This window comes from Panthera tigris, chromosome C1, assembly GCF_018350195.1.
Source record: "Panthera tigris isolate Pti1 chromosome C1, P.tigris_Pti1_mat1.1, whole genome shotgun sequence".
In the NCBI taxonomy this organism is placed as follows: Eukaryota; Metazoa; Chordata; class Mammalia; order Carnivora; family Felidae; genus Panthera; species Panthera tigris.
This window is the reverse complement of record NC_056667.1, coordinates 130821176-130834972: the sequence shown is the minus strand read 5'-3', so window position 1 is coordinate 130834972 and position 13797 is coordinate 130821176. Positions and strand designations below refer to the sequence as shown.

Here is a 13797-nt window from a genome sequence, read left to right as displayed (position 1 = left end):
AGTCTGACATACTTTGCTGCGGGACAGAAGGGTTCTACTTGTGCAGTGAAGGGTGCCTATATTGGAAGCACGTGCTGACAAAGATGGGGAAACCAACGTTTGTAAAAAATGGAAACATGCCTATTTTCACCATAGCACTAATAGAAGTTTTTAGTTATTTTCTTTCCTAATTTTTGTTAAAATTGTGATAAGAATACTTAGCATGAGATTCACCCTCCTCACAGATTTTTAAGGGCACAATACAGTGTTGTTAACTACTGGCACAGTATTGTACAGCAGATCTCTAGAACATACCCCTTTTTTTATAACTGAAACTTTATACCTGTGGAAGAGCAACTTCCCCTCTCCTTCTCTCCCCAACCTCTGGCAACCATCATTCTAATCTCTGTTTCTGAGTTTGACTATATTAGGTACATCATATAAGTGAATCTTGAAGTGTGTGTCCGTTTTTGACTGGCTAATTTTACTTAGCATGATGTCCTCAAGGTTCATCCATGTTGTTGTATGTGACAAAATCTCCTTTTTTTTTTTAAGTATTAATTTCCTTAGAGCAGTTTTAGGTTCACAGTAAAACTGAAAAAAAAAATACTGAGATTGACTATATAACTCCTATATTCTTACATTTATAGTCTCTCTCATTATCAACATTCTGTACAGGATATTTCCTTCTTTATTAATGCTGAATAATATTCTTTTGTATGTATATACCACATTTTGTTTAATCATTCATCCTTTAACTGACATTTAGGTTGTTTCTATATCTTTGCTATTATGAATTATGCTGCAATTAACATTGGAGTGTTAATATCTCTTTGATATCCTGACTTCAATTCCTTTGAATATATACCCAGATGTATGGGGTTGCTAGGTCATATGATAGTTCTATTTTTAATTTTTTTTGAGTAACCCCCATACTATTTTCTGTAGTGGCCTTGCCATTTTACATTCCCAGAGCAATGTGCAAGGGTTCCAATTTCTCCATACCCTTGCTCACATTGTTGTCTTTTTTATTTTTTCTTTAATCATAGCCCTCCTAACAAATGTGAGGTACTATCTCATTCTGGTTTGGATTTGCATTTCTTTGATGAGTGGTGATATTGAGCATTTTTTCATATACATGTGGGCCATTTGCATGCCTTCTTTAGAAAAATGTTTATTCAAGTTATTCGCCATTTTCAATCAGGTTATTTATTTTTTTGCTGTTGATTTGTAGAAATTTCATTTATTTCTTTCCTGTTTGTTTATGTATTTCTCTCTCCCTCACTATAACATAGGATCTATAAAGCAGTCATTGTCTTCTCTCATTTTCCCACTACCTATATAGTACTTATAAATAAAATAGATGCCTGATATTAGTTGAAAAATGAATGAATGAATATTGTGAGGTCACAAGAATGGATTAAACACAAGTACTAGAGAGAAGTTGGAAAGAAATTTTAGGTGGAATCAATTCAGATTATGTCTTGATTTTAAAACTTGGTAAAGAATTTTAAATTTGAGGCAGTATATAATCAGGAAATTAGAAGAATCTTGAGCAAGGATGAGGGATGATGAAAGGTATGTTTTCAGAGGGCCGCAACAACCTAGAATACTTTTTCTAGGCTATCTGTAGTCCTTTTCGTGCTGGTCACTACTTAGATTCATATTATCCAAGTCCTCATGGTCCTTCCTGGGCATAAGGTTCTTTGGTCATGGTCCTCAAGGACATGGTTCTTTCTGTTCTGCCTCTCCTCCCATTTATATGACAGCTTTGTACTGCCCCAACAGAATCCAATTGGTTATCCATAGAGACATTTCACAGAGACAGGGCATAGTTTTGTGCTACTCTTAGAAGCCTCTCCTGCCCTGAAACTAATCTAGATTAGGTTACATGGCCACCTCTATTGCCCAGGAGGCTGCAAAAGAATGTGCTTGGCATTTCGAGTGTTGCCTGTGGAAATTATTCTTCTTTAGCAGAATCGACAGGAAGGAGAGCAGCTGTTGAGTAAACAACATGGAGTCTGCCACAGGTTGACTAGCTTATAGTGGTTAGGGATAGAGGTATTTTTCTTTTCTTCTTCTCATGTCTTCTTTTCTTTTTCTTTCCTTTTCTTCTCTCTTCCTTCCCTTCTTTTCTGTTTTCTAGTCAAGTCTGATTTTTGCAATAATGAATAAATCTGTGAAAATATGTGTGTAAATTTCTGTGTAGACATAAGCTTTTAACTACTTTGGTTAAATAACAGAGTAGATTGCTGAATCATATGGTAGGAATATTTTTGATTTTGTAAGAAACCACCAAATTTTCTTCCAAAATAGCTGTAACATTTTACATTCTCACCAGCAGCGTATGAGGGTTTTTGTTGCATCACATTCTTGTTGGCATTTGGTGTTGTCAGTGTTCTGAACTTTGGCCATTTTAATAGGTGTCTAGTGGTATCTAATTGTTATGTTATTTTGCATTTCTCTGATCACATAAGAGGTGGAGCATCTGTTCATATGCTTGTCTGCCATCTATATATCTTTTTTGATGAGGTGTCTGTTAAGGCCTTTGGCCCTTTTTTTCTTAATTTGGTTGTTTTGTTGAATTTTAAGAACTCTTTGTATGTACTTTTTTGTTTAAAGCTTATTTTTGAGAGAGAGACAGAGCACAAGCAGGGGAGGGGCAGAGAGAGAGGGAGACACAGAATCCGAAGCAAGCTCCAGGCTCTGAGCTGTCAGCACAACTTGGGGCTCGAACCCACGGACCATGAAATCATGACCTGAGCCGAAGTCAGACATTCAACTGACTGAGCCACCCAGGTGCCCCAAGAATTCTTGGTATATTTTTGATAATGGTCTTTTATCAGATGTATCTTTTGCAAATATTCTCTCCATGTCTGTGGCTTGTCTTCCAAGTACCTTGATATTTTCTTTTGCACAGAAGTTTTACTTTTAAAAAGTCCATTTTATCAATTACTGGTTTCATGGATTATGTCTTTGATGTTGTAACTAAAAATGCTCAAAGTCATTTAGGTTTTCTCCTATATCATCTTTTGGGAGCTTTATAATTTTGCATTTTACATTAAGTCACTGTTCTCTTTTGAGTTCATTTTTGTGAAGGGTGTAAGGTCTGTACCTAGATTCATTCTCTTGCATGGAAATGCCCCGTTGTCCCAGCTGGAACACTGTTTGTTTAAGAGACTCTGTTTGCTCCATTGTATTGCCTTTGCTGCTTTGTCAAAAATCAGATGACTGTATTTACTGAGATCCTTTTCTGGGCTCTCTATTTGATTTCGTTGATTTGTCTATTGTTTTACCAATACCACACTGTAATTACTGTAGCTTTATAGTGACTCTCTTTTCCATTTCATTCATTTTTGAGCACTATCTGCCAAATACCTACATCTGAAGAGGCATAGATTGTGGTCAGTTGTTCTTTCAAGTAAAGATGATATTCTATGAAAAAAGTAGGTCATTTTTATAAAAAAAAAAAAACAAAACAAAAAGGAGATAGATAGAGGGGGGAGGCACAAACCAGGAAACAGACCCTTAACAATAGAGAACAAGTTGAGGGTTACTGGAAAGGAGGAGGGATGGGTTAAATGGGTGACAGGTTAAGGAGGGCTTTTGTGATGATGACCACTGGGTTGTAGTAAGTGATGAGTCACTAAATTATGCATCTGAAACTCACATTACCCTGTATGTTAACTAACTGGAATTTAAATAAAAACTTGAAGAAAAAAAAGCAGCTAATTTTCCTAGAGGTTAAACTGCATAAGCACATTTCTTCCAGACAATCATGATTTAGCATGCAACAGAAGTGCTTTATGCACACTTCCCATTTTGCCACACAGATTATTAAAAAGACATGTACTAAAAGATCAAGATTTAATAAAATTAGTGCTTTTTACTGATCAATTCAGAACATTCTTAAGTAAAACAGGCTGATTTATTCATTTATTTATTTTTTCTGTAAGTGCATAGCAGTAGACAACCAATGATTTCTAGTCAGATTAGTGATACTGACTATTGGACTTTTTAGACTAATAGTCTACTTGTCTTTCTTCTTCTATCATATTATCTGCCTTTTTCTTGTATTATGGAAGATTTTCTCAAACACATTTCGTCGTCACTCTATTTTAAAACATATTTTTATTTAGACAAGATTTTTTAATGTTCTAAGAGGTTTCTTTAATTGGCTCTTCTCATTGACCTGGAGATTCTTGGTTCCCCTTGATATGTAACAAAGGAGAACTGGGTGTCTATCACGGATTTCCTCTTTTTTTTATGAAAATAAAACTCTTTTTACTTTGTATCTTTCTGGAGAGGGGGTGTCTCACTGGGAGCTCTGCATGCCATTGGACACTGACTTGCAGATTTTGCTTTAGGTAGGAGCTAGGGGTCAGGTTTTGCCTTCCTCAAATGCCAGAATGAAGGGAATGTTATTGCGAGACACCAGACCTAATATTTCAAGCCTGTTTGCTGAGTATTTTAATTTTTTAAATGTCTGTTTTTGAGAGATTGAAAGATAGAGCACAAGCAAGGGAAGGGCAGAGAGAGAGGGAGACACAGAATCCTAAGCAGGCTTCAGTCTCTGAGCTGTCAGCACAGAGCCCACCAGAGGCTTAAACTCAGGAACCGCAAGTTCATGACTTGAGCCAAAAGTCTGACACTTAACCGACTGAGCCACCCAGGTCCCCCTGTTTGATGAGTATTTTAAAAAAGAGCTATGGTCATATTTTTATTTGAGAATTTCTATTAGTGGCTATCACCCTCTGTAAACTCAGGGCAAGGGGTTACAGACATGGTGGTGGCAGAGGATATTACATATAAAAATATCTTCACTTAATTATTCTATTTTTAACCTTTATTAGCACTCCCACTGAACTATTTGGAGGCTGAAATCAAGGTCATCTAGAGTTCTGTGGAGAGTGATGGCTTCCACTTCTCTATTGTAAAAATCACATTTTATGTTATCTTATTTTCATTTTTAATTAGAGTATAAAATAAAATTGAGAGTGGGGGAAAATTAACACCCCAGGTTGCAACTTAACCTATTTCTCCATCTTTTATACCATCTATACCATTATAAAATACCATCTTTTATACATTGTTTATAGGTCCTTAATTCTCTATGAGTGTATACATGGATTTTTCTGCTTTGTGTTTCTAAATTCCTATCACAGTGTCACATTGAAAAAACTGAAAGGGAACATACATGGGTCTAGTCTACTGTACCGTTCTATACACCTTTTAATAAGGTCTCTACAGGGGCTCCTGGGTGGCTCAGTCAGATAAGTGTCTGACTCTGGCTCAGGTCATGATCTCGCGTTTTGTGAGACCCAGCCCCATGTGGGTCTCTGTCCTGACAGTTCAGAGCCTGGAGCCTACTTCGGATTCTGTCTCTCTCTCCCTCTGCCCCTCCACTGCTTGAACTCTGTCTCTGTCTCTCTTTTAAATATAAATAAAATTTTAAAAATAATAATAAATAAAGTCTCTACAGTAAAATTTTCTATTCACAGTGAACTTTTACCTTGTTATGTCAATTCACAAGTGTAAAACAAACCCAAAAGTGAATGGGCTACTCAATGTCATCAGCATAATCTAAGCTCCATATACATATGTCAAGAGAGAAGACTATAAACTCCATCCATCTATAGAAGGGGACACTAGAGATGAAATTAGCACCAGCAGCTCTGAAATCAGTGCTTGTTATATAATCTGGGGCCTCTATTTATTGTATGACCCGGGGAAAGCTGCTTAATATCACTTTGCCTCAGCATTCTACTGTAAAATGGTTTAATAATAGTAGTACTTAGGGATGCCTGGGTGGCTCAGTTGGTTGAGTGAACGACTCTTGATTTTGGCTCAGGTCATGATCCAAGGGTCGTGGGATTGAGTCCTGCATCACGCTCTGTGCTGAACGTGGAGCCTGTTTAAGATTCTCTCTCTCTCTCTCTCTCTCTCCCTCTGCCCCACTATCCCACTTGCACTTTCTCTGTCTAAAATAAAATAAAAATAATAAATAAATAATGGTAATACTTGCCTTCTAGAATTATTTTGAAGATTAAATGTATTAATCTACCTTCAGTGTTTACAAATGTGTATTGTACAAAATCAAATTCAGTAAGGGGTGATTATTGTTCATATCTGTATTAGTATCCTTCTTAAATATCTGAAACTAGGCCTTGGTTTAGTCAAAATATCATAGCATTTGAATGAGAATAAATGAACTGTGAAGGTAAAGAGTTTTTTTTTTTGTTTGTTTGTTTTTTCACAAAATTAATTAACCTTTGACTTCTAGGTAAAAATTAATGCGGTCCCAATTGTTATTAGTTAGGCTTTTGTTGAAAAGTCTAAATTGTTTAAAACCTTTATAATTTTGAACTTTATTTTGAATTACTGCCTTTCCTTAATTTTTTAAAAATAAATGTTTATTCATTTTTGAGAGAGCGTGTGGGCAGGGGAGGGGCAGAGAGAGAAGGGGACAGAGGATCCAAATCAGGATCTGCACTGGTAGCAGAGATCCTGATGTGGGGCTCAAACTCATGAACTGTGAGATCATGACCTGAGACAAAGTCCAAGCTCAACTAACTGAGCCACCCAGGTACCCCTCTTTAAAATTTTTAATGCAGTCAGCATGGAGTTGTAGAAAGAACACAAGTTTTGGAGATAGGAAGACAAAGTATAAAAATTTGATTGGGGTGCCTTGGTAGCTCAGTTGGTTTAAGTATCTGACTCTTGGTTTTGGCTCAGGTCATGATCTCACAGTTCGTGAGATTGAGCCTTGCATTGGACTCTGCACTGACAGTGTGGAGCCTGCTTGGGATCCTCTGTCTCCCTGTCTCTCTGCCCCGCCCCTGCTCATCCTGTCTCTTTCTCAAAATAAATAAACTGAAAAACATTTTTTTTAATTTAATTAATCTCTATGAATCTTAGAGTCTTCATCTATAAAATGAGAATGGTAATAGTTTCTTTATAGTTTCTCTATGATAATTTGAAATAAAATAATAATAAATCTATCATCTTCACCAGCATGCTAGCTTCCTTAGGGTTGGGACTATTTTTTTTTTTTTTAATCTATGGAACATTACAGAGTGTCTACTACCAAAAAACATTCAATACGTGTCCTCAACACATAAACTGAACAGTTTACATTATTAACATTTTGAAGAAAGGGTCATAAGTTGTGCAAAAAAATAAAAGAGTTATGAAGAGTTATGAAGAATTCAGTAATGAGGAGTACAAATTATTAAAAGCTTACATACTGTAAACAAAAATAGGACAATATTTTCTTATAATTGCCTGGATATTTGGTTGGATTTTGCCATTTATTTACAGATGTTGTAGAGCACTAATGTGATCATGTGTACATATGTAAATAATGTAGTCTGTATTATATATTAATTTGAAAATGCTTTTATTTATAGTCTATATTTTACGAAAAAGAAAAGTTAAAGGCAAGAATCTCTAATTGGAGAGGAAGGAGGGAAATTTAAACAAATATCATTGTGGTTTGTATTTTTAAAAGAATAAAAGAGATTTTATTTTTTTCTCCTTAGACACAGAGCTTGGGAATGTAACAAAAGAAATCAGAAAGTACTATACTTTACTGGCTGTTTATTATTATTTAATAAGATGATTATCTTTTTCATAGAAAATATCTTTTCATTTTTATAGATAAGAAACTGTGGTGGGCAGACCAAAACTTAGCTCAGCTGGGAACCTGCAGCAAAAGGGATGGAAGAAACCCCACAGTCCTACGAAATAAGACTTCTGGGGTTGTTCATATGAAAGTGTACGATAAAGAAGCACAGCAAGGCAAGTCACACTGTAATGAATTTGTGCCACCTTTTGAATATATAATGTTCTCTCTTTTCATATTATTTTCTCAATTCAACAATTGAAAGGTTTGTATTTTTGCTTCTAGTAAAAAAAAAAAAAAGCGGGGGTGGGTGGGTGGGAGGCAAATGCTGCTTAATACTACACAAGAAATTCCTTTGACATCAGGTATATAATGAGCTTTCAAAACATTAGCAGAGCCACCCAAGGAATCTTAATTTGTCAGGTCTTCAAAGAAGTCTTATCGAGTTCTTGATTTCAAAATATAAGAATAAGAAAAAATCCCAGCAAAATATATGGAGTATATAATTAAGCCCAGAACCTGAATGAACCAGGGGACTTCAAATGGACTATGTCAACGTAAGAATTTCACATCCAAAAAGCACTGCATTGTTTGGCTCTAAGCATTTTACTTTTTTGTTTTTGCTTGTCCAAATGGTGTGCAGTGAAATGGAGTGAGAGAACTAACAGATGGTTTACATAGGTGGACTTGTCACATTGCCCGAATGGCAATTAGATTAGAGATGCCAGCCAGGACAGCCCCACACCTGCTAGTCCTTTCTTAGTTTTTGTTTCATGACCCATGACATTTAGCAGCACTTGTTTTCTAGCAAAAACATTTTTCTGTATTATACTTCCTTACCTCAGTCTCTGCCATGAGACCCTTAGCTTCATATACTTTTCTTCTTAGTAAAAACATTTCAGGAAAATGTAAAGGGATTTTCATCTAAAGGAGTTGGACATATAGACCAAAACAGAGAATAGTATAGGTAGAAATAGTGAACCAAGGGGATCGCTGATTCTGAAGACCGGTAACAACCATCATTCAAGCAGAATTTATTGGTGATACCAATTGGGAGCCATACCTGCATATCCAGAGACAAAATGAAGACCAGATTTATGGTTGCCTTCCCTGTACAAAAGCATGGGCAAATTTTGGTCTGAAATCCTTCCTGAAATTACCTGGAAAAAATTTAAAAGAATTGCTTTAGAATAAAAAATAACGATGAAGTGATTACTGGGCTCCTTTCATGGTTCAGAAGATACCAATACCGAAACCCTTTTGCATAAAACTGTATTTCCTCTCTGATATATTTTTAAATCACTGTCTATAATAATGAACAGGAGTGTTTTCACCAGTAATTTTGTAATGGAATATTTCTGTATCAAAATAAATAATTTTACTGGCATACAAGTCATGGGGAATATATTATATAATTGAGAATAAAACGCTGGTACTCAGTAAATAAAATATTGTGACATTTTTGTGGATTTCAATGTGATATATTTACAAAGAATAAAAACTTAAAATACTATGATAAATGTTAGTTCATAGTCTATACTTAATGAGATTATACCCAAAAACGCATTAGAAAATACAACAGAGGAACAGATACATTATTTCTAAAAAGGATATTTTAAAAAATATATATTCATTTTTTTATCAAAATGTGAACAAACACATTGTTTGAAATTGTATATTAGTTTAATATATAGAGTATTCCTAGATACAGTCCCAATAAAGTTTATTGGAGGAAAAATTTATTGTTTCCTCACTTTTTTGCTCATGTGCATAAATTGTTGTCTCGTAAGAGTTTAATCCTACAAGTAGAGTTGGCATTTTATGCATCGTGAAAGTATTACTAAATTGACAAGGACCTGCAGTACTTAGAAATTAATGGTGTAATATGACTAAGCTTAAAATTCAGTGAGAATACTATTTTTACTGAAAAAATATGCTGATAAAAGCATCTGTATTAAAGAGAATCCCATTAACGGAATCACGGCAGGTACCTTAAAAGCTTCATTACTATGAAATATGAGCAATTTAGGATTATTTAAGGTTAACATTACTACTTCTTTGGATTTCAAAGTACAATTAGCTACTTCATTTATCATTTTTGACACAGATCACTGGAGAGCCGGGACTTCTCGTTAGTCAAGTGGACTTTCTGACTCTACTGACTTTCTGACTCGTTAGTCAAGTGGACTTTCTGAGAATTGGGGCATGAAGTTTGAACATCAGTATCATTGCAAAATATTAAGCCAAGCTAATATTTCTAATTTGCCAGATAATCACTACCAAAATTACTGTCTTTTAAAATCTAATATTTTCCTACATCAATTCTTTATTTAATAGGCAAAGATAAATACTGTAAATAATGATTCATTTCAATTATTTTTTTCCTTTCTGTCTCCCTATTAGAGACCAAAATGATACATGAAATGCATGTTGTTGTACAACATAATTGTTAACATAGGCTAATTTTATTTTTTGTCAAAAATAAGTATGATACAATATGTATTGCTATTATTACAAATAGATTTAAAAATGCACAGTCCCAGAAGTTCCTTTTCTGTTATTTTTTCACATATTTTTATATCATCAAGGTTATAGAACTCTATATTTTTTGAAATTTTAATTCTCTTCCTGAATCTATTTTTTTAACTTCATTTCCTTGTTTCTCCTTCTCTCCACTTGGTGTTTCTTCAAACTTTATAGTTATAGCATTTCTTGTCAATATTTTCTCAGTTTTTCAGTCTTTTGTAATAGTTGAAATAAATCTATAACAAAATGCCTAAGTCCATAGATTGGTGTTGCGTTAATATATGTTTATGCGCTTCCTATAATATAAAATATATTTAAGTTCAGTATAGATTACTGTAAGTCTATATAACTACAGATCAAGGTTAGTATAGATTGCTGTAAACTATGTAACTATGTGCTATATAACAGTAAATGTAACTGTCTCTTAAAGTAATCAGAGATCTGAAGTTTTATCTTCATATATAAGTATGTAAAAAGTCAGCTTGAGGAAAGGGGAAATAAATCAACTAATCTTCATTAGTTTATATAAGAGATAAAGGTAATCATTTCAAAAGTTCAGGGCAACTCAAATCCTAGTATGTGGCCCTATATAGGATGGAGTTCGTCATTGACTGAACTGGCAGCTATTGGAAATTAGGAGAGAATGTGGTAGATCTCCTGATGAGAAATCTCCCAAGTTGAGGGTATTTCACACTTCAAAAATGACAGAGCTCATGACAGCTTCGATTGAACAATTAAATCCCATCAGACTGTCTTGAATTCAGGAGATGAGAAATAATGAGCTGCATTGGTATTTTGAATTTTCCATAGAGCACTATTGATATATAGCTTTCATCATGCTTTGTAATTCTCAGTGGATTTACTGCACTTCGTATTAGAGCTTGAACATCCAGTAAATGGCATTGCATGTCCTAGAATAATAAAAATGTTGTAAAAATGGGATATTTAATGAACTTGCTGGGTAAGATTGTAAATTACTTAATGTCACGCTACCAGGTTTAATTAGCACATTGGGCCTAGTAAATTCAGTGGAATATCTTTCTAGAATGCCTACCTGTGATTACCTGACTAATATTTGTCATTGCTACTACACAGGAATAAGGAGGATTAATATGCCAATTAATTAGATGACTCTTGTGGGTATGTTTTAAATATATTTGGGGAGAATTATGTTCCTAGGAATAGCAAAATTTATTTCCTTGCTTTTTAAAAATTATATATATATATATATATATATATATAATATACACACACACATATATACATATATATATATATACACATACATGTATGCGTATATGTACTTCCTTTTAGCAGCATAGTCTTCAAATTGAGTTAGTAATATAATTTAACAGTGATTTATTTGACATATTTGGATAAAATATTCCTGAAAATGAAGTAACTATAGAGTTGAAGTGAAATATAGTAGTCAAAAAAGAAAGATTTCCTAGTTCCTGTGATCTTAAAATATTGTAAAGGTCTATAACAGTATTCATGACAAACCAATTTCACTTGTTCTTCTGTAGCTGTGAATCTTCTCATGAATCATCATTTGCTTTGAAAAAATAGGTATTAATTATTTATTTTTAAATCTATGTTTTGAGACATAATTGACATAAAGCATTGTACAAGTTTAAGATATATAAGGTGTTGATTTCATACATTTATATGTTGCAATATAATTACCACCTTAGTATTAGCTCCTAACTCTACCATATCACATAATTATCATTTCTTCTTCATGATGGGAACAATTAAGATCTGGTCTCTCAGCAACTGTGAATTGTAATTAAAGTTTAATTGATACTATAAATTAATTATAGTATTGCTGTCTATAATCACTATGCCATGCATGAGATCTCCATTCACTTTTTTGGGAGGGCAGACTTCAACTATAACATGCCACTTCGAATTATTCAAGACACTCAAACATAATACTAACCAATATAAAACAGCTACATTTATAAATCAACAAAAGCATAAATATTTGTTCATATTATTGGTATTGAATGATACTCCAATTTTATTAAATTTTATAGTTTATTTTTCTTGAATTTTATATTTCTTTTGCTTGTTTTCCTTCTATTCAGGCAGCAATTCTTGCCAACTAAATAATGGTGGATGTTCTCAGCTTTGTTTACCAACATCTGAAACTACAAGGACTTGCATGTGTACAGTGGGATATTATCTCCAAAAGAACCGAATGTCATGTCAAGGTATAAGGTCTTGAAAAATTTAATTCTGATGAATTTACTTTATCCATGCAGATCTGAGGCAACATGATGTAGTTAAAAAATAGAAAAAAAAATATTAGCTTCTTTTTGGATTCTGGTTCACTGCTCAGTCTCATATATGAAGGATTTTTAATGTACCTAAAATATTTTAAGTATTACTGTTCTTTAAAGCTTCATATCTTTTTTTTAGTTATTTTCAAGAAATACAGTTTATTGTCAAACTTTTAGCCAAACCCAGTAGAAGCTACCTTAACTTGAATAGGCAAAGGTTGAAGTAAAAAGCGGTAATTGACCAGTTACAATTACCATCCAATCTGAATCCAGTTATGTTTACTTTCTTTTAACGATTTAAGAGAAAGTACATAAAGGCTGTGAGGTCTCTGAATTTCTCAGCTGAGAGAGAAGAGCCCTGCCAAAGAACTGGCACCGAACAGACCCATCTTCCTATTTCTTGTTTCATGGATTCTGGCTCTAAGACTCAAAGAAATTTGGTTCTAGAATAATCTTATTATTCAATGATCATAGCTTAATTTCATTTTTAAAAAGTTTCAGTCTTATATGAGGAATGTTTGTTAATGTTATCACATGCTTTCTTTTAAATAAAATATTTATATGGCACTTATGTACTAGGCACTGTTCTAAATACTTTAAACATATTAATTCACTTAATCCTTATACTAACCCTTGAGGTAGGTCTCTTATTATTGCCATTTTAGAGATGTGAAAACTGAGGCATAGTGAGATTAACTAGCTTGCCTGAGTCACACAGTTAGTAAGTAGTAAAGACCCATGTAAACCTAGGAATTCTAATTTTAATAAGAAAATATGTGTCAAAAACATGTTCTAGCATATTAGAAAAAGTCATAAACAGCATGCAGACTTCTGGTAGTCAGCTTTTATGTATGTTTATTTTAGGACATACTTTTGATGCTAGAATGGCAAGGTGTTAGTAAAAGTGAAGTACTTTTATATTTTTAGTGTTCAAAATGATTTAAAACTAACTTTATTAGAAAAGTAACAGTGATATAGTTACCTAAAATTATATATAAAATCAAAGTTTATTATCATATATAAACAACAAGGTAACTGGGCATTAGAAAAGAGGGGATGAATTTTGTTGTGAGGTCAGGTGTGTTTTCAAGAATTACCTGCCTCTGTTTTTGTGAAAGTCTAGTTCCAGATCAGTAGTGTTGTCACTACCTAGGAACTTTTCAAAAATTTAAATGATTTCTCCTCTTCGATGGGGGCCTGGTAATCTGTGTTTTAACAAGTCCTCTAGGAGATTCTGATGCATACCCAAGTTTGAGAACCACTAATCTCTCTATCTATCTTTCAACTAGTCAGAAGTGTAGTGTACAATTTAAAAAAAATAAGTTAAAAATAATGCTAGTAGAATAATTTTAATTTTAAATATTCATTTGGAGCTTTTTTTTT

At 33.7% G+C, this 13797-nt stretch overlaps 1 protein-coding gene across 1 annotated transcript in view; it reads left to right on the top strand.

Moving 5' to 3' along the window:
* LRP1B (LDL receptor related protein 1B) overlaps nucleotides 1-13797 on the top strand; it is a 1866249-nt gene that overhangs the window by 1347603 nt on the left and 504849 nt on the right. Inside the window, exons 33-34 of the mRNA XM_042994392.1 lie at nucleotides 7639-7783; nucleotides 12224-12345. Coding sequence (XP_042850326.1) covers nucleotides 7639-7783; nucleotides 12224-12345 — 267 coding nt within the window. The remainder of the gene's footprint in view (nucleotides 1-7638; nucleotides 7784-12223; nucleotides 12346-13797) is intronic.